Genomic DNA, 19,153 nt, shown 5'->3' with positions numbered 1-19,153 from the left:
TAAACAAAGATAAAGCCCAATAATAAAAAACTACACCAAGAAATCTTGTGTTGGCTGACAGCATAAAGTTACTACACGGGAGTATACGGAGGATAGACAAAGAGTAAATGAGGATAGAACTGAAATAATTATAATTTAAATTAAAGAATACTAATTAAACAGAGTATTTAGTTGAGGGAAAGCTGAGCGGCAACTCTTTTTAGAAGAAAAGTAGTAAAACAACAAAGAAACTTAACAAAATAATGAAATCAAAAGGAATTAGAACAAAATAATTATTTGAAGGAAAACAACAAACCTGTGACGTTTATAATGTTATTGTGTTGTACCTTCATGATTTATCTTATTGTTTTGTTCTGTTTCTGCTGCACGTCTTCAGAAATCCATTTCTGTGTTGCCTCTAGTTTCCTCTTATACATTTCTTTTAGCGGCCAGGCCTCGCTACTATAAGTGATTGCGCTTTTGACAATGATCTTATATGTTTTTTGTTTGTTTTTAATGGATATCGATTGATCCCAAAGGATAGCGTTGAGTATGGTAATTGCTTTCCTTCCTTTGTTTCTTTATTTCAACTTCTTCAACCTTGATGGTCTTTCTAGTCCATTTCCGATACTCATATTTTCTTCTTCTAAACAGAGTGATTCCTTTTTTTTAAATTCTAAATGCTGTATTTTATTGATGGTTTAGGAAGACTTTTATAGTTGTAATTGATTTGTCAATACTATTATTATTACAATTTTTTTCACCAATCATTTATCTTTTGTTGTAGGTTGGATTTTTGAGCACTACCAGCTTGGAAAAACGGTTAAGAGCCATTGACAAAATGTTGGAGCACATGAAGATCCGCATGAAAGCTCTGGAGCGAAATACTGTCGCCTGCTCTCAAGAAGTAGACCCGTCGGACTACTGTGAAAGTGGAAGATCTTTAGAAATGCCATATACTAATAATTAATTTATTTTAATATTTATTAAGCGAGTAGATAATGGCAGTTTTCCTACGATGTACAGGGTTTTTATGGTCTTAAAGAAGTACATTAAATTCTAGTCTATTGGAATGAACTATATCATAATATTAACAATAGTACAATATGAAAACTTTGTCGGTTTTCATTATTTAAATTTATATAACTTTACGTTTTTATGGTCATTAATCAAATTTGCTGCTTTCCAAAAACTCATAAATGTTTACATCCAATATAATAGTGTTATTTCCATATCTATGTATTTCTTCTTTGCAATTTATTTTTTCTTATGTTTTAACATTTTCCAAGACTTTTGATCCATTTTCTATGAATCGGCTTCAAATATTATGTTATGTTATCATCTTTATTGTGCTACTCCCTAAGTCCATGAAAGAAACAAATAAAAAGAAGAATAAAAAGAGCAGTATTAATAATTTGGTGTTCTCTATTGATTTATTATTCTTTTTTTACCAAAGGCTGTATCTCTAATTGTACATTACTCAGTATTTATTCTCCTGCTTTTGGAAATTAATTGTGGAGTTTCAAAAATATATAGGATTTAAGGTTAGTAGATTATGTGAATAATCGCAGACCAACTTGGAGTGATAAAAATGTATAAATATGTTTTATTAATATAAAGTAAGAAACTTTAATGGATAATACAGATATACTTACCTAAAGAAGAATTGTACATTTATAAAAAAATTCGATGTTTTCATTCCTAAATATTTTGTTAGTATAGACTGTAATAGATTCGTGTATGATAAAGATAATATTTAAGACGTATCCATCGATGTTACTTTTTAAGAGTTGTTCCTTCTTGCGCAGGCGCATGTAGCAGCAAATCATAATTATTAATATATTAAGTTCGACATCTGACATCTGACGTCAAACGCGCCATCTAAGCTCAAGAACTGTACTTCTTTAAGACATTATTTGTCAGGATATGTTTCCTACATAAAATAGTATTGTTGTTACCTGTACCGTATCGAAACTTGTTTGCTCGCTGTAATAACTATAATATTTATATCATATTTATTATAAAACAATACACTAGGCGTATCTATAAAATAATTGCAACCTTTTCGAACTTCAGAAGTTTCCTGTTCCTAAAAAATTCACCACTAAAAGTACATGTTATCGATTTTCCTACCTGAAATAATAAAATAAAACACTGTTCTAGCTTTTAATTCAATCGTCTGTTTGAAGAATACGCTAATTAAACGGATATAATATTTAAATATCCTCTTCAGGTGTATGTAGGTCAATATATACGGTTTTTATGGGTTTGTCTTTACAATTATAATCCCTCTCAGTGCCATTAAGAGTTTCACTAGCTTCATTAGCACTGAATTGATTTATGGTTGTAAAAATATTTAAGAAGTCAAATTCATAAAACAGTATATCTTGTCTTGTACTTGAATCCGAGTTCTCTCTTTGGTTCATTGTGATAAATGTCTTTACTTCATCCCTCTATCTGCACAGTTTTCTAACCTGTATCAGTTTTCAATATACAATAATTTTAAATACTTGTACAAATTGTTTATTGTTGTTCACATCATCGGAGTTGTTTTTCCATCACCATAGTGTTTCGGAGCCATTTGGGTCCATGATTCACTGATCCAGTTATTATATTCAATTCTATTCAATTCTATTCAATTCTATTCAATTCTATTCAATTCTATTCAATTCTATTCAATTCTATTCAATTCTATTCAATTCTATTCAATTCTATTCAATTCTATTCAATTCTATTCAATTCTATTCAATTCTATTCAATTCTATTCAATTCTATTCAATTCTATTCAATTCTATTCAATTCTATTCAATTCTATTCAATTCTATTTAATTCTATTCAATTCTATTCAATTCTATTCAATTCTATTCAATTCTATTCAATTCTATTCAATTCTATTCAATTCTATTCAATTCTATTCAATTCTATTCAATTCTATTCAATTCTATTCAATTCTATTCAATTCTATTCAATTCTATTTAATTCTATTTAATTCTATTCAATTCTATTTAATTCTATTTAATTCTATTCAATTCTATTCAATTCTATTCAATTCTATTTCATTCTAATCAATTTTATTCAATTCTCTTCTATTCAGTCCTATTCAATTAAAATGCTATTCAATTATATTCCAATCTATTCAATTCTGTTGAATTGTAATCGAGCATCGAGATTTGTAGATCAACGCTTGATGATTTGTTTGTTATTGTTTTATATAATATTGAAATTTTATTTGGTTTTCCCTCCATCATACTTATATGTTTTAAGAAACTTTAGTGTAAACTCAGTTACTTACTGTATACCTACAATATCCTTTTTTTAATTGGCGTATTCTTTCAAATCTTCTATATAATGTAAAGAGATCTTCAAATTGTTATTCTAACGCACAAGAAAGTTTTATCCTCAAAATCTCTGCTAATCGGTTAATCTGTTTAAAAAATTATTTTATATATTGACTTTCCATATCTTACTAAAACAGAATGGATTTAAAATTTTAACATTTGTAAATTGTTTGTTGATATCTTTACAAAAAAAAAACACTAATAGCAGGAGGATACGAACAAGTATTTGGATCACTTTTTTTATTATACTTATATTTTTATTTATACTATGTTTGTAGCTATAATATAGTCATAACCAGAAAAAGCTGGTGAAATGCATGAAATCCGCGTGATCATCTTTCAGACAGCATATTAATCCGACGAAGGATAGTAAAGTACGCTAGAGAGAGTAGGAGGTGAGTCCTATAATGTTGAAGTGCGGTTTTTCTTGGATGCGAATAGTTTACAAGTATCTCAAGATAAACAAACTATTGTTAATTCTCTTCGATATATGTTTCGCTAAACATTAGCAAAATCGGTGGATACCTACAGTAAAGCTGTAAATTCTTGTGGTATCTTAGACTTTTTTGTATAGTATCTGTTGGTTTGAATATGGACTTCAAATCATAGGTATTTAGCTTTTTGTTAGTCGAATTATGATTGATGTTGTTTTTTGACATATATATTGTTTGATTTTAGTTGGTGTATATCCGTTTTCTCCTAAAACTTTTTTAGATGTTCTCTAAAAGTTTTGATCGCTTCTCTCTTTTATCTTGGGTGATAATTCGACATGTTCTAGGTTTTCGTTATACTGTTGATTGAATAACCCAAAGTTGTCCAAATTTAAGTTTACTTATAACTAGAACGTCTAAAAAGGCCATTGAATTGTTTTTATCTATTTCTGTAATAAACTGGGTCTTAAGGTTGAGAAAATCTAGCAAATTCAATAAATTTGTAATTTCACCTTCACCATGGTAACAGATCCTGTATTGCAGGTCCTGTTGGACTGGAAATATGTTGTAAGGTAGTGACAAAAAAGATTTGCGATGTTTTCTGGGAACTGCTGACTAATGCTGACCGAATAACATACTAGTATGTTATTCGATCTTATTGTAGTATCTGACATACGGTTCAGACTAGTCAGAAGACGGTTTTAGCAATGTCTTTTAGATTTTTGCGACCTTGTATCTACATCTAAGGGAGCCAATTGCACTAAAAATCGGTTTCAATGAACATCTTGCTATTTTAAGAAGGCCACACATCCGCGTTGGTAGTACTCTATCTTTCTTATTTTTAACAGTAGTGTTGTTACAGTAATATTTGTACTACTGATAGAAAAATTTTTAGTTTGTATCCAGATATTTGTTTGTATCCTCCTGTTTAATATGTTTACCGATATTTAGCAATAGATCATTTAAAAATAAAAGCAATGGTATAACAACAGTAAATTTAAACGTCCAGTATTTTAATAGCTTTCCAAACTGTAGTGTATTGTTCAGTTCATAAAAACTATTTGTATTTTGCCATTTTCTCACGCAAATATACTTATGAAATACTATAGTAGAAGAAGAACATTGACAGTCTAATATATCGCTAGGTTTTTTCGTAAACCACTTCATTTAGTTAGTGGAAAATATTTGTTATTATTGGTACCTAATTGCCGGATAATACTAAAAGCAACGTGGAATTTTTTTAAAATATTTTCATTTTAGCTTCACTGAACACGTAAATCGAATAGTCTCGAGATCGCCAACAAATTTAGCGATAAAGATATTTTTTAATCATATGTATTACAACAAAAGTAATTCAAAAAGTGAGTGAAAGAAGGTAGTTATAATATGTACTTTAATTTCAATATTGATGTCCAGATTTAAATGTTTAGTGAAATAGTGATTCTTAATGGCTTACGGTCGTCATTTTGTAAAATTATTTTTTAAGTGGGATCTTATGAAAAGTAATATTTACTGAGTATTTTCCGAGATTTGGAACGATTCTGTCACGCTCGAACTGGTCAATTTATATTTCCAATTTCCCATATAGATACTGATACAATTCATTTTGTTTTTATTCACATATGTCAAAAATATGACGTCATCGTCATAGACATTTTAAATGACAATGTAGTATGGCATGTAATACACTATTTGAAACTTCTTATATCACTTATTATGTTTGTAAAAACGAGAAAGAGAGAGTTGGTTTTATAAATAATTTTCACAATTATCGAGAATATAAATCGGAAATCGAATTCAGGATTTGGGCCAAAACTGTGTTTTCTAAACGTTGCGTAACAAAACAGACGAAGAATGCACCGAAATGCACTGGTGTAGGATTTATAAGTCATTTTGGAATACTATCGATGTCGACATTTTTAATAGATATAAAAAAAACAAACTTTTCCATAAAAGCTAAAGATTCTTAAATTATGTGAGGTAGTCCAATTTATATATATATATATATATATATATATATATATATATATATATATATATATATATATACTTAGTCGCTATTAAACATATGAACCATTTTGGAACGGCATTACAGAATCTCACAAATATCTGGAAGTGTAATAAGCAACACAAAAATGTTTACAAAATAACGTCATTTTGAATGAAAAATTCACTAAAACATCCATCATAAAAACAATTTACATCTACCTTAAGTATTTTACCCAAAAATTTAGTAATCTACATTTTATGATTGAGAAAATATATATATACAGATGGGAAACACAAGTCATTCAATCTCATTCTGTTCTGGCACTCACCTTATTAATTGTTATGATGATAGTAAATTTGAAATCAGGGTTTTTGTTAGATTTTGTTGATATACAAATAGATGAACAATTATTATTTTTATTCACAGCAGACTGTGTTTTTTTTTACTTTTTTCCGATAGATTATAATATAAGTAATAAATTGAAGTAATCCTTATACTTATATCTATATAGTCGTGTTTTTACTATTAATGGTAAGTACTGATTGTTACTTGTAGACATTTGAGAGTTTTTTGGTTCTCGTTAAATGAGATGATTACTAAAATATTATTACTCTGTCTTTTATATGGAGCTATTATAATGTGCTAAATATTTAATTAAAATGTTTCATCTTTAATATCAATTTTAAAGAATAAACTTTAAAAAATTATTATATTACAGTGAACTTTACATCTAGTAAGGCTGTCAATATTTTGTCTTCTACAAATTATATATATAGAAATATTCTCCCTTTTCTAATATATATCGTACAATCATTTTTATCTAGAACATTTTTGACTATATACTGTAGTTGGTAGTAGTATTCTGATTATATTTAGTGATCTACCAAGGTATGTTCAAAGAAAATTTTTGATTTTTGATTTTTAAGGGGAAAAAGGACCTTTATACCTAGAAAATTATTATTTTGCATGTGTGGATAGTATTTGATTTTTAATTGGATTTGTGTCATATTTTTTCACTTAATAATTAATTCAAACTCACCGTCCATGATATATCATCTTCGAATAGATTAAATAGGTGTTAAGACCAATCATTTTTCTCCTTTATTTAACACAACAATTGAAGACTGGATATAAATCGTGTGAAATTAGATACAACAAGCTTTTTGGTAAATTTTAACCGATTATTACTATTATTTTATAACAATTAGTCTTATTTTCTAAGTTGTAAGGCCGGTTTTAGAATTTTTAATTTAAAGCAATTTTAATAGATCAATTCTTTAAAGAACGGTATTTTTTATCGAAATAAAAATTTTAATAAAAGCGATACTTTGTTTCGAAAAACTGATTATGGATTCAGATTTTGCATTATAAGTTAACTGCAGGAAATTATAAAACCAACAAATTTTAATTCCGGTTCCGAGAAAACCCTAAATTATAATAGCTATTGTGTACTATACACCATATTACGTCAATCTTAGGTATCTAGAGTTGACAAGGAGATTTAAATCATTGTTTTAAATGCATTTTAAATATTAAAGACAAAAAATGTATCGTTTAAATCATCATAAACAGCTTTAATCGTTAAATAAAATCAAAGAAATAATATAAATTTATTGTTACACATTTATGGCCCCACGTTAGTCGCCAATGTGTAATAACGCAAACAGCTAGATCATTAAGTAAGAATTGTATAGCAATAACGCGTTAGGCGCCAATGTGTAACAATAAAACAACCACCTAGTTCTTTGGCTGCCAATTGTTTAACAATAAAACGACACCTTGTTAGGGCTTAAAGCTGTAGGTATGTCTTATCTTAATGCAAATTGTACAGTGAGAAATTTGGCAGAGATTTATTAAATATAAAGAAAACCAAAATTTAGTGAGCAAATATTGCCTTAAACTAAAGATGTACTTGTGTCTAATACAAAGATACTGTCACTTCTGGAGGAGAGCTGGTTGTAGCTTCACATGGTGATAAATTTAAACTGTAGTAGCAGCAGCATTGATGTTGGCTTGATACATCTCTTTAATAAAAAGTCGTTGTGGTGGACACCGCACGTGGTGTTAATTGGGTAGTCTGACCAAAAAGGGGGACAAAAAAAGCTCAATAATAATAAAAAAACCAAGGAGAAGATTGAGAAATAAAATGTATTTTTGAGCGAAACTTTTTGTTTAAATAGAGAAGACATATCCCTACTTCAATTAGTTTGAAGTGATAACTAACAATTGGAATTCGAAATTACTACCAGACAAACAAAAGTTGAGAAAAATGGTAGAACAAATCAAAGTTAACTAATGAATAAAATCAAAAGAAAAAAAAAATTTTTGAAGAAAAATATCAAACATGTGACGTTTATAACGTTGCAACTTATTTTTCTGTCCAGTAAAGTTATCAGAAAGGTTGTTGCTATAAATAATGCCAATTATTAGCTGTAAGACCGTTACTTAGGTCCTGAAGCCTCTGCCTGTGGTGCGGCATATTGCTTTTATGACATCTATTAAGCATTTTATGAACTAATGCCATGATCTAGGTAATTAACGGCCTTTTTATTTTTGTCGATGGGATTTAACTCATTTTTTCACACATAGCTGATATAGCTAATGATATCCAATCCTCAATTATTATGATAATGGTAATTTTTACAAACTTCTTACCAACATTTTTGTGTATAACACTAATAGCAAATGTTGACTGTTTTCATCCACTGTATTAAAATATTGACTGTGATATTGACATATACAGCGTTTTGAAGGCTTCCAAATATATGTATAACTATTATTTTTGGGTCCAAATCTTTCCAGCGCTTAAATAAACAAATAACTAGAAGTAGATAGTCATTTTTATCTCTTTATTGAAAGTTAAGAGATATTATTCTTAAATAAAGAGGAAGGTTTTTACATAAAATTGACAATGGTTAATTTTAGCAATTTTTTTAACAGGTTGTACTTACTCCGAATATTCGAATGGTCCAGAATGGTTTTCTATCACTTTTGTTCAGTGATACATTGTTGTTAGTACTAAGATTTTTTTTATTTTTAAGACCTTTGGAGAATATTTTAAATATAAAATTGCTATTCTTTCCATTCGGGTATTTAGGTCTTTGAAGACTTTGTACACTGTAAGCAAGAAAAACAATATCTTTGCATTTTTTGGGAAATCTTTTCTTTGGTAGTGGTATGAATATAGAAAGCAACCAATCGTCGGGAAACTTTCTGGGAGATGGTATTGAAAGGTTTTATTATATATTATTTTTATTATATACAAATGTTTGAGGACTTATCCATGAATTTTATCAGGTTTCGAAGCTTTATAATTTTTTATTCTTTGGATGACTCTCTAGCTACTTTTGCTTTTGACATATGAGGGCTCTCCTCCTCTACTTTAACTTCTTCTTGCGATATTATTTTACTGGAATATAATTCTTCTATATATTCTTCCCATCTTTCCCCTCTGTTTCCCATAAGGTGTTTTCTTCTCTATCTGTTAATATTTAGGATACTTTTTTTAACCACCCGGTTGTTTCATTCATTTTCTTGTGCATATTGAAAGTATTATGCTTTTCTTCGAGGTCTTCAATTTCCATGCATATCTCTAGTAACCATGTTTCTTTTGCTTCTTTGCAAAATATCAATATTCTCAATATTCAAGATTATACCTTCTGCGTCTATAATGCATATATTCGTTTTCCACCCCTATTAAATAATCTATTACATTTTTTCAGAGCTTCGTTGAATTTTTTTTACTTGTCTAATTAACTAGAGAACAACAACTTGACCATTATTGCAAACACAGTTATCAACAACATTCCTTTTGATATTCTTTACTATAAGCAGCTTTTTTACTAAATATTGCTTTTTATTATAAAGATCTTCCTCAAATTTAACTAAAGTTAAACTCTAGATTTAATTCTGTGAGTACTATATCACGATATAGTAATACTCACCAACAAAAGTAAAGTTTTCTTGACATAAATAATCAAAGCTAGATTTAAACAAAAATCGACATTAACATTTCAAAAAATTGTATAGTTGAAATGGAATTAGTACATTTTTATTTGAGTATTTACACCTCTATATTTGTAATAATGCTTTAAATATTTGAGTATTTTTAACAATTATGCAATTTTTTCGTCGGGATGTAGTTTTGCTTTAGCATACCTTAACATTTTAGCAACCAATAAAAGAAAACAAGTAGTAAACTTGATCAGGGTATAATAAAAAATTGTGATTTAAAAAACTTTCTTCATCAAATATACGAAAATTTTCATGAACATACACGATGATCAAAGATAATTCTGGATTATTTTTGTGATTTCTTAGATGAAAAAGTGTACATGTGACCAAAAATTTATTTATTTTTCTAAGAGATTTTATTTTACTTCTCTTGTAGTTGTAGCTCTTACGGATAGGTATATTTTTTTATTTTTAATATTTCACTATTTGAAACTATCATCTGGTTATTGTCGAACTCGAAATATTTCACACCCATTATCAAAGATTAGTTGTAACTCCATTTTCTGAATTTCATATTTGTTTCATGTGATACTATTTTAATGTCATAATTTATTAGTATATTTGGTTATGAAACATTTTCCAAAATAAAACTTTTAATTCATTAGTTTAGTTTTTATTTATTTACCTGTTTTTAGCCAAGCAAATTCTTTAGATTTAATCGAGATTAAAGATGAAGGAAGATGAGGAATTTTCAAGGATTAGGGCCAAAGAAACAAGATATAAACGACGAACTAAAAATCATAAGATAAACATCGTAAGATAAAGTCTTAACTAAAACAAAAAACGGGTGAGGCAGTGCAGTGGGACTGCCGGTGGAAGTTAAACTTCTATACACGCGTTCGCCGTTACAAATTTATATGAGAGTCAATCTGCACAATCATTACATATGTAATGCTATAGGTAAGAGAGAGCAGAAAGAGAAAAAGAATTAGGTATATAGGTATATGGTGCATCGTTTGCTGTATATAAACATTTGACCTGTAATAGGAGTATAGTAAATAAAGGATTGAATCAATATTTTAATGAAAATATATATTTTTATTCTCATACATGTATAAAAGGAGTTGAATGCAAAACAAATTTTTACACATACTCTGCAGTAAAATGTATTGTTTATTTTGTTATTAATTTAAAAATACAATACAATACACTGCAACATAATTCAATATAATAATACAATACAAATTAAAATGCAATATTCATAAGTATTTAAAAATGACAATATACATAACTTATTTACGCATATGCTTAATTTACCATGATAATAATATTAATAAAAAAATAATAATATTAAATATATTTACAAAAGGAATATTTTTATTCTCGAGAGAGAAAATATATCTGCTATCTCTTTCTTACCTATATCTTACATATGTAATGATTTTGCCGATTCACTCCCGTATAAATTTCCAACGTCGAACGCGCGTATAGAAGTATAACTTCAAAAAATGGTTGTGGAAGATAAAAATAAAAAACCAACAACTCGGATTAACCAACAAACACGTTGATGCGAAATTCGCAATAAAATGTATGCTGTTGCTCGGGAGACGGTATTTCATTTTGGTCCTCACAGACCACACCCGACCGAAAGTGTTTCAGAATGGTCACCCGATGAACGGAGGGTTAATAGTGTTGTCGAGTAAATATTTAACGTTTATTTTAAAAATCCCCTGTAATCAGCGTATCGTCTCTCCGGCTGCGGGCTGGTGAAGGCAATTAAAATTTAATGACTTTTTCGTCTGAGAATGTAGGGGTATCGAATATCATATATTATAAGAATATATTCAATTACCTAGGGTTAGTTAGTCGAATTTGTATCACCGAAACATACTGAATTTAATAAAACTTTAAGTCACATTTGTATATTCTAATACAAAAGTAATTTTTTTGTAATAGAAATTTAATTTTGTATTTTTTCGAACCAGGAGTCTCTTGCGAAAATTAATCGTGGGACATTCCAAACGTAATATTTGGCGACCGTGACAGGACTTATATACGGGTGTGCTTAAAAGTTAGTTATTTTCGCTTATTTTAGTGCAAACTTTTTTCCGGCGAATAATTTTGTTTTTGTCGTGATTCTCGGTAAAAGTTAACCTTTTTAAGCGAAAAATGGAATCAGATAAAAAACGCAGAACGGTGCTTCGTATTGCATTTACGAAAGTTGCTACTGTTTTGAAAAGTTTATTAGCTGAACTGGTGGACACTCGACCCTGACAGAAAATTAGTGTACAGTGGGAACTTTTACAAGTAAAGTATAATGAGCTTTGTGAAGTGGAAAGTGCGGTACTTGAAAGTATATTGGAAGAAGCTTCCGAAGAAGAGTTAATCAGTGAGATGGAGGCAAAAGATAAATATAGTGCAAGGTACTTTGAACTTAATTACAAATATGATGACAGAACAGGTTCAGTAAGTTCAGAGTCATCAAGTATAAAAGGTAAGCGCAAAATTAAATTACCTCCAATCGAGTTCAAGAAATTTAATGAAGACTTGAAAGATTGGCTTTCTTTTTGGTCACAGTTCAAAGTAGTGCATGACGATCCATCAATTGATTTGACTGATAAGATAGCTTATTTGAGACAAGCCACTGTAGAGTCTACTAAGGCCAGACGATTAGTGGAGAGTTTTGCTGCAGTAACCGACAATTACTCAAAAATTATTCAGAGTTTGCAGTCTAGGTTTGGTAGAGATGATCTCCAGATTGAAGTTTACATTAGAGAGCTCTTAAAGTTAATTTTGAGTCGAGATTCTAGTAGTTCTTGTAATATTTCTGCTCTTTATGATATGATTGAAAGTCAACTTCGTTTACTTGAGACCTTAGGCATAACTGATGACAAGTATGCGGCAATATTGTATCTTTTTATTGAGTCATGGTTGCCAGAAGATATGATTCAACTATGGCATAGATCTTCACAGTTTTTAAGGCCTTATGTTTGCGTGTCCATGGAAAATATCACAGAAACTGCAGAAGTTACAACTTTACAAACAATATTGAGTGGGCTAATGAGCTTTTTACAGAGTGAAGTTCAAAATGAACAAAAAATTGATTTAGCAACGGAAGGTTTTGGTTTACCAACTGAAAATAAATATAAATTCAATAGTCTCGTTGCCAAGAAAAATGCAAAAATTACCTAAGCAAGGAACTGATCAGCCCTTAGCGACCGCTGCTGGGTTAGTAAATTATGAGGTTTACAGGTGTGTATTTTGTGAAGGGCAGCATGAATTGCACAAGTTGTTTTAAAGCACAAAAATTTACTATGAAGCAGAAACGTCGAACATTGTCAGAAAAGACAGCCTGTTTTCGATATCTGAAAGTAGGACATTCTTCTAAAAAGTGTAGAGGACGTTTGAACTGTATATTATGTTGTAAATCACATGCTGTTTTGATGTGCCCTAATTTGCCTGTTAATAAAATTGATACATCGAGACCTCAAGTACTACCCGTTCGGAAGAAAATATAACTGAGGATCAGACTCTTGCCAATTTGAATAATACACAGGTTTTTTTACAAACTCTGCAAATAAACATAAGAAGTGCACATGGTACTAAACAAGTAAGGGCACTTATTGACACTGGATCGCAGAGGACATATCTTTTACAAAGTACCGCGCAAGAAATGGGTTTTTCTGCTAAGAGAAAGGAAAAGATTGTACATGCATTATTTGGCGGTAGAAGCACTTCTGAACAACGACATAAATTGTACGAGGTAACTGCGCGTGAAGGAACCTACGCTTGTTCATTTGATGCCTTAGATCAACCAAAAATTTGTGCAGATGTCTCTTCTATTTATGACGGCCCTTGGATTAAGGAACTCAGTGACATATGAATATTTCACTCAGCGATGTCGGAAAGACAGCACCGATTGAGGGAGCTGATATTGTAGGCAAATTGTATACAGGGAGAAAATATCAGTTACAGTGTGGTCTTGTAGCAGTTGAAACTTTGTTAGGTTGGACTCTTATGGGCAAGGTGTCGGCAGTTGCTTCTAATTTTAGTACAAGTATGATTACATTTTCGTTGTTTGTTAATAATTCTTCTGTAGCGAAACTCTGCGAGCCTGATGTTATTGGGATAACCGACCCTGTAGAAAGAATGACACGAGACGTGGCAGCCAAAGAGGCTAAGAATTTTTTCTACGAGACTGTACGATGTGACAGCGAAGGCAGGTATGAAGTTATGTTACCTTGGTTGAACGAGCATCCTTTAATTTCAGATAATTTAGTTGTCGCTAGGAGAAGGTTAGATAATACTTTAAATAAGTTGAAAAGTTGAAGTTGTTTGACTCGTATAACTTTATATTCAATGAGTGTTTGAACGAGGGTGTGATTGAAATAGTGAATAATCTCGAAGAGAATAATTGCGTGCATTATTTACCTCACAGCACCGTTATTAAAAATAATATTAAAAATAACCACAAAAATTAGGCCACTTTTTGACGCATCATCTCATGAACAGGATTGTCCTTCTTTGAATCAGTGTTTGGAGGTAGGGCCTAAATTTATTAAACTTATTCCTTCTGTTCTATTACGATTCAGAGAACAAAAGGTAGGAGTTGTGTCGGATATTCGAAAGGCTTTTCTTCAAATTTCTATACATTCAAAGGAGAGAGATTTTTTGAGGTTCCTATGGATGAACGATAAAGGAAAGGAATTTGTATTTTGACACAAGAGGGTTGTTTTTCAAGTCAATTGTAGTCCATTTCTTCTGGGTGCCACTATAGAGTTTCATTTAACAAAGGCGCTGGAGAAATGTAATGATAATCCGTATTCTAAAAACACAATTGAAAAGCTTATTACTGGGTTTTATGTGGATAATTGTGTGACGAGTGTTACTGATGAAAATGACTTGAGAGTGTTTGTATCAGAAGCAACTGCCCTTATGGAAGAAGCTAAAATGGACTTAAGAGGGTGGGAGGCCTTAGGTAATACAAAAATAGTTGTCCCTGTTCTTGGCTTTCTCTGGGACTCTTCAAGCGACATTCTGAAAATCAATAGTGAAACTTTTCAAGGAATGGAATTGGAACGTCCCATAACTAAGAGACGGATGCTTTCCATAGCTCAAAGTATATTTGACCCTATTGATTTTACCTGTCCAGTATCCCTATTCCCAAAACTGTTGCTGCAGAAACTTTGGGAGAAGCGCCAGGGATGGGATGCTCCAGTCAAGAACGATATGGCTGAAGAATTTTTTGATTGGGTTAGTCATCTTCCTGAACTGTCGAGTATTGAGATTCCACACTGGATTCAGTCTGGACCCATGGAAGCTGATCATTGGAGCTTGCACATGTTTTCAGATGCAAGTAATAAAGCTTATGCGGCTGTAGTATTTTTAAGAGTTGTTCGGAATGATGTTGTCTTAATTTTCCTTGTAGCAGCTAAGAGTCGTGTGGCCCCTTTGAAGAAGATTTTTATACTCAGATTGGAACTGTTGGCAGCCACTACTGGTGTTAGACTTTATCAGTCAGTAAAAAGACAATTTTCTCAATATGTTGAGTCTTATTTTTGGAGCGATTCCACTACTGTTCTTTCTTGGATTCAACGTAAGGGTGACTGGTCTATTTTTGTTTTTAATAGAGTTCAAGAGATTAGAAATTTAGTCATTCCTGAGTGTTGGAAATATGTACCTGCTACTCTCAATCTTGCCGATCTTCCATCAAGAGGCTGTGCTGTGGGAAATTGTTCGACTCTCGATGGTGGGAGGGCCCGGACTGGTTGTACAGAAAAGAAAATGATTGGCCCCAACAAAAATTAGAAGTTGATGAAGAAAAAGTCTGTACCAAGAAAAAGAAAAATGCCAGTTCGTCACTATTGAATATAACGTCTGACGATTGGCATCTGTATTACTTTTCTCAGTACATAAAACTTTTAAGAATGATAGGTTACGTGTTACGATTTTGTTATAATGCAAGAAATTCACACGAAAAACGTACAGGTGAATTGGTCGCTAAGGAAGTCGATAAAGCCGAAATATTTGTATTGAAGCTGGTGCAGAACGAAACGTTCGGTTCAGATACGAAACGAATTTCCTCGCTAAACACGTTTGTTAATGAATTTGGACCTATACGTTTAAAAACTCACGTTACTGAGAGACTTGACACGGAAGATTTTCGTCTGCCTATCTTACTTCCGCGTAAACATTTTATAGTGCGTAAGTTAATTTTAAGCCTACACAAAAGCTCTTGTCATGTAAGCACACAAGGACTACTTAGTTTACTTCGCGAAAAATATTGGACTTTAGGGGGTAGACGGATTGTGCGGACCATTTTAAAAGAATGTGGTGTGTGCAAGAGACAAGAAGGGAAATTGCTCGAAGTACAAACGCCTCTGTTGCCGGCTGATAGAGTTCGGGATACTACAGCTTTTGAAATTTCCGGAGTGGACTTATCGGGACCTCTTTACTTGAAATCGGGTGAGAAAGCATGGATTTGCTTGTTCACTTGTGCCGTTTATCGTGCAGTTCATATGGAACTCGTTACCTCGTTGTCAACAAATGTCTTTATTTAAGCATTTCGTCGCTTTGTTGCAAGGCGAGGATGACCGAGAATAGTTTATAGTGACAATGGAACAAATTTTACGAGATTTGAGAATGCACTTAAGCAATTGGACTGGAATACTATCGCGGAATATAGTTCTACACAACGTATTAAATGGCGTTTCAATCACCTACAGCTGCATGATGGGGTGGATTTTGGGAGCGATTAGTAGGTATTGTGAAATGACTTTTGCGAAAAGTTTTAGGTCGAGCGTCTCTCAATTATGAAAACTTCTTGACATTATTGTGTGATTGTGAGAGTATAGTCAACTCGCGTCCGTTAACGTATCATTCGAACGATTCTACTGAGTTAACCGTGTTAACTCCAAGTATGTTTTTAAAGGAACAAGTCAGTTATGAGTTGCTGGAATGCATGCATTTCTGCATTTTTTTGAGAAATTATGTCAAATTTCTCAAGGTGGGAGAATGTCGAGTAAATACTTAAGGTTTATTTTAAGAATCCCCTGTAATCAGCCTTTCGTCTCTCCGGCTGAGGGCTGGTAAAGGCAATTAAAATTTAATGACTTTTTCGTCTGAGAATGTAGGGGTATCGAATATCACATATTATAAGAATATATTCAATTGTGTAAAACTTCTGTATTTTAATACAAAAGTAATTTTTTTGTAATAGACATTTAATTTTGTATTTTTTCGAACCAGGATTCTCTTCCGAAAATTAATCGTAGGACATTCCTAACGTAATAAGTGTTGACCAAGCGATGGAAAAACTTGAATTTCTAAAATTTTGGAAATATGTTTCTGAACTTAGAAATGGATTAAGTGAACAAATGTTTCTCAATATTGTAAAACTTGTAAATAATATTAAAATATTACCCCACAGCAGTGCTTGTGCGGAAAGAATTGTTTCCAGTATAAATTTAAATAAAACCAAAACAAGAAATAGGTTGAACTCTTCCATATTATCTGGAATTTTACATTCCAAACGTTCATTTAACGATGCAGACAAAACATGTTTTAATTTGAAAATAGATAAAAATGTCATTATTAATATGAAAAGTAAAATTATATACGACCATAAAAAAATATTGTCATCATCCGAGGAAGAAGATAAGGCTTAATAGATTAATTATTGCTTTTATTCGGTTATATACATAGATAAATAATATAGTATATAGAAAGTTATATAGATAGGTTATTTGTTTTTCTGTATATTTTTTTATTTTGGATTTTTTATATCTAGTTTTTTTTTTATTTTTCTTGGAATATGAATGGTTCTGTCTAATATATATTTTGTCAAATAAATTTGTTGCATAAACAAGTAGTGGATTGCTTAAACAACCCACTTATACTTAGTAAATTATTGAAACACCCTACTAGCCCAGGGAAATAAGCATTTTTTCGTGACACTCGTCCGGCCAGGCAAACGACAGTTGTTTTGAGTAGTATGGACCTCTGTAACAAAAACCTATATGTTTCCTGCAATCGATTTTTGGACTTAATTAGTTATTAACAAATTAAGGTCAAAAAACGCAAAATTCTTGCTTTTTTCGTCTATCGACAAAAAGTGAAGCATTTTAAACAAATTTTACAAGAAAAGAAACTTTTGAGTAATATAAAAACCTTCAAAATGACGTTTTCTACATGTTTCTATCCTTATTTGTTGCTTAGGAAATTGCAAAATAGTTCAAAAATTTCGGTTTTTTATAAATATTAATAACTTTTTTGAAAATAAACTTATAATATTTATATTTCATGTAATGATGTGCCTTGTAGTGCTTAAAATATGGTCAAAAATTTAAAGTGATCAGTCAAATAGTTTAAAAGTTATTTATTTGTTTATCCCAAATTAATTTTTTTTGCAACAATATAAGTCAGAATATTATATAGTTTTAGTAATTGTAATGATAGTTTCTGGAAGAAGAAGACTTGTTCTAATATTAACATTAAAAAAAATTAAGAAAATTAATTTTAAATATTGCAAAATAATTTTGCAAGAACATGTCGCTTTTTTGCTTATAAACAATTAGAATAACTTTTTAACCATTGCTTGCAAGAATATTATTTTTTTATATTTAAGAAGCCTGAATTTTTTCACAAATTTAAAAGAAAAAAAATAATTTGCGACAAAGTTAGCCCCTTTTTTATTTTATTCATAGCAGCTTTGTTTATAACAATTAATAAATCTAATTAGCGTTATTTAAAAGACCATATTTTATAGCTTTAACGTACCAAATTCTAAAAAGATTTCCCCTTCAATAAAATCGTCCACAAAGCTTCAAAATAAGGTCCTTAAAATCGGCTGGTTTCAAAACTCACGGGAACCGAAGGGAGGGGGAAGGAGATGTTAGCTATGTTTCTGGTTCTTCTTTATGGATTTCGACGTTCCTTTTTTTAATTTATATGTACTGTTTGCGTACATTACGAATATGTATTATTTCAATAAATAAATTGTTAAATAAACTATCTAATTTGCTTCAAATTATTTTTTAATTTTTATTGTAATATTTGAGATAATTTTAATTTAAAAACATAAATATTTATAATTAATTTATACCTCTTTAATAAAATGGTAAATAATTTAATTATAATAGATTTTATGAAAACAACAAATTGTCGTATTCAATTGTTTCTAAAAATAGTATTGCTTTGGAAATATTAATTAAAATGATTTTTCTAATGGCTATTCTTTATTATTTTATTATTATTCTTTTTAAGTTAGAGTTAATTTCATGTTATCGAATGAACTATCCTACAATAAAGTCGTCCCAAGAATGCAACTCAGTAATATTGGGAATATCATTTTAAAGTCATCAACTTTAAAATATATGTTAATGTATATATATATATATATATATATATATATATATATATATATATATATATATATATATATATATATATATATATACAGG

The 19,153-nt window shown here is 30.4% G+C and overlaps 3 protein-coding genes across 3 annotated transcripts in view; all 3 read left to right on the top strand.

The window, feature by feature from the left end:
• Positions 1–2,771, top strand: part of LOC140450330 (LON peptidase N-terminal domain and RING finger protein 3) — a 188,049-nt gene extending 185,278 nt beyond the window's left edge. The window contains exon 7 of the mRNA XM_072543911.1: positions 767–2,771. Coding sequence (XP_072400012.1) covers positions 767–949 — 183 coding nt within the window. The 3' untranslated portion in view covers positions 950–2,771. The remainder of the gene's footprint in view (positions 1–766) is intronic.
• A 10,800-nt stretch (positions 2,772–13,571) lies between these two features.
• LOC140451266 (uncharacterized) lies at positions 13,572–15,500 on the top strand. Its single transcript, XM_072545008.1, has 2 exons — positions 13,572–13,987; positions 14,444–15,500. Exons 1-2 carry the CDS (start codon positions 13,572–13,574, stop codon positions 15,498–15,500), a joined length of 1,473 nt encoding a protein of 490 aa, XP_072401109.1.
• Positions 15,501–15,619: 119 nt separating this feature from the next.
• On the top strand, positions 15,620–16,252 carry LOC140451265 (uncharacterized). The gene has a single exon (XM_072545007.1). It carries the CDS (start codon positions 15,620–15,622, stop codon positions 16,250–16,252), a length of 633 nt encoding a protein of 210 aa, XP_072401108.1.
• Positions 16,253–19,153: the final 2,901 nt, after the last annotated feature.

Source organism: Diabrotica undecimpunctata, chromosome 9 (assembly GCF_040954645.1).
Source record: "Diabrotica undecimpunctata isolate CICGRU chromosome 9, icDiaUnde3, whole genome shotgun sequence".
NCBI lineage: Eukaryota > Metazoa > Arthropoda > Insecta > Coleoptera > Chrysomelidae > Diabrotica > Diabrotica undecimpunctata.
The sequence above is the reverse complement of the archived record's forward strand: the minus strand, read 5'-3'. Positions and strand labels throughout refer to the sequence as shown.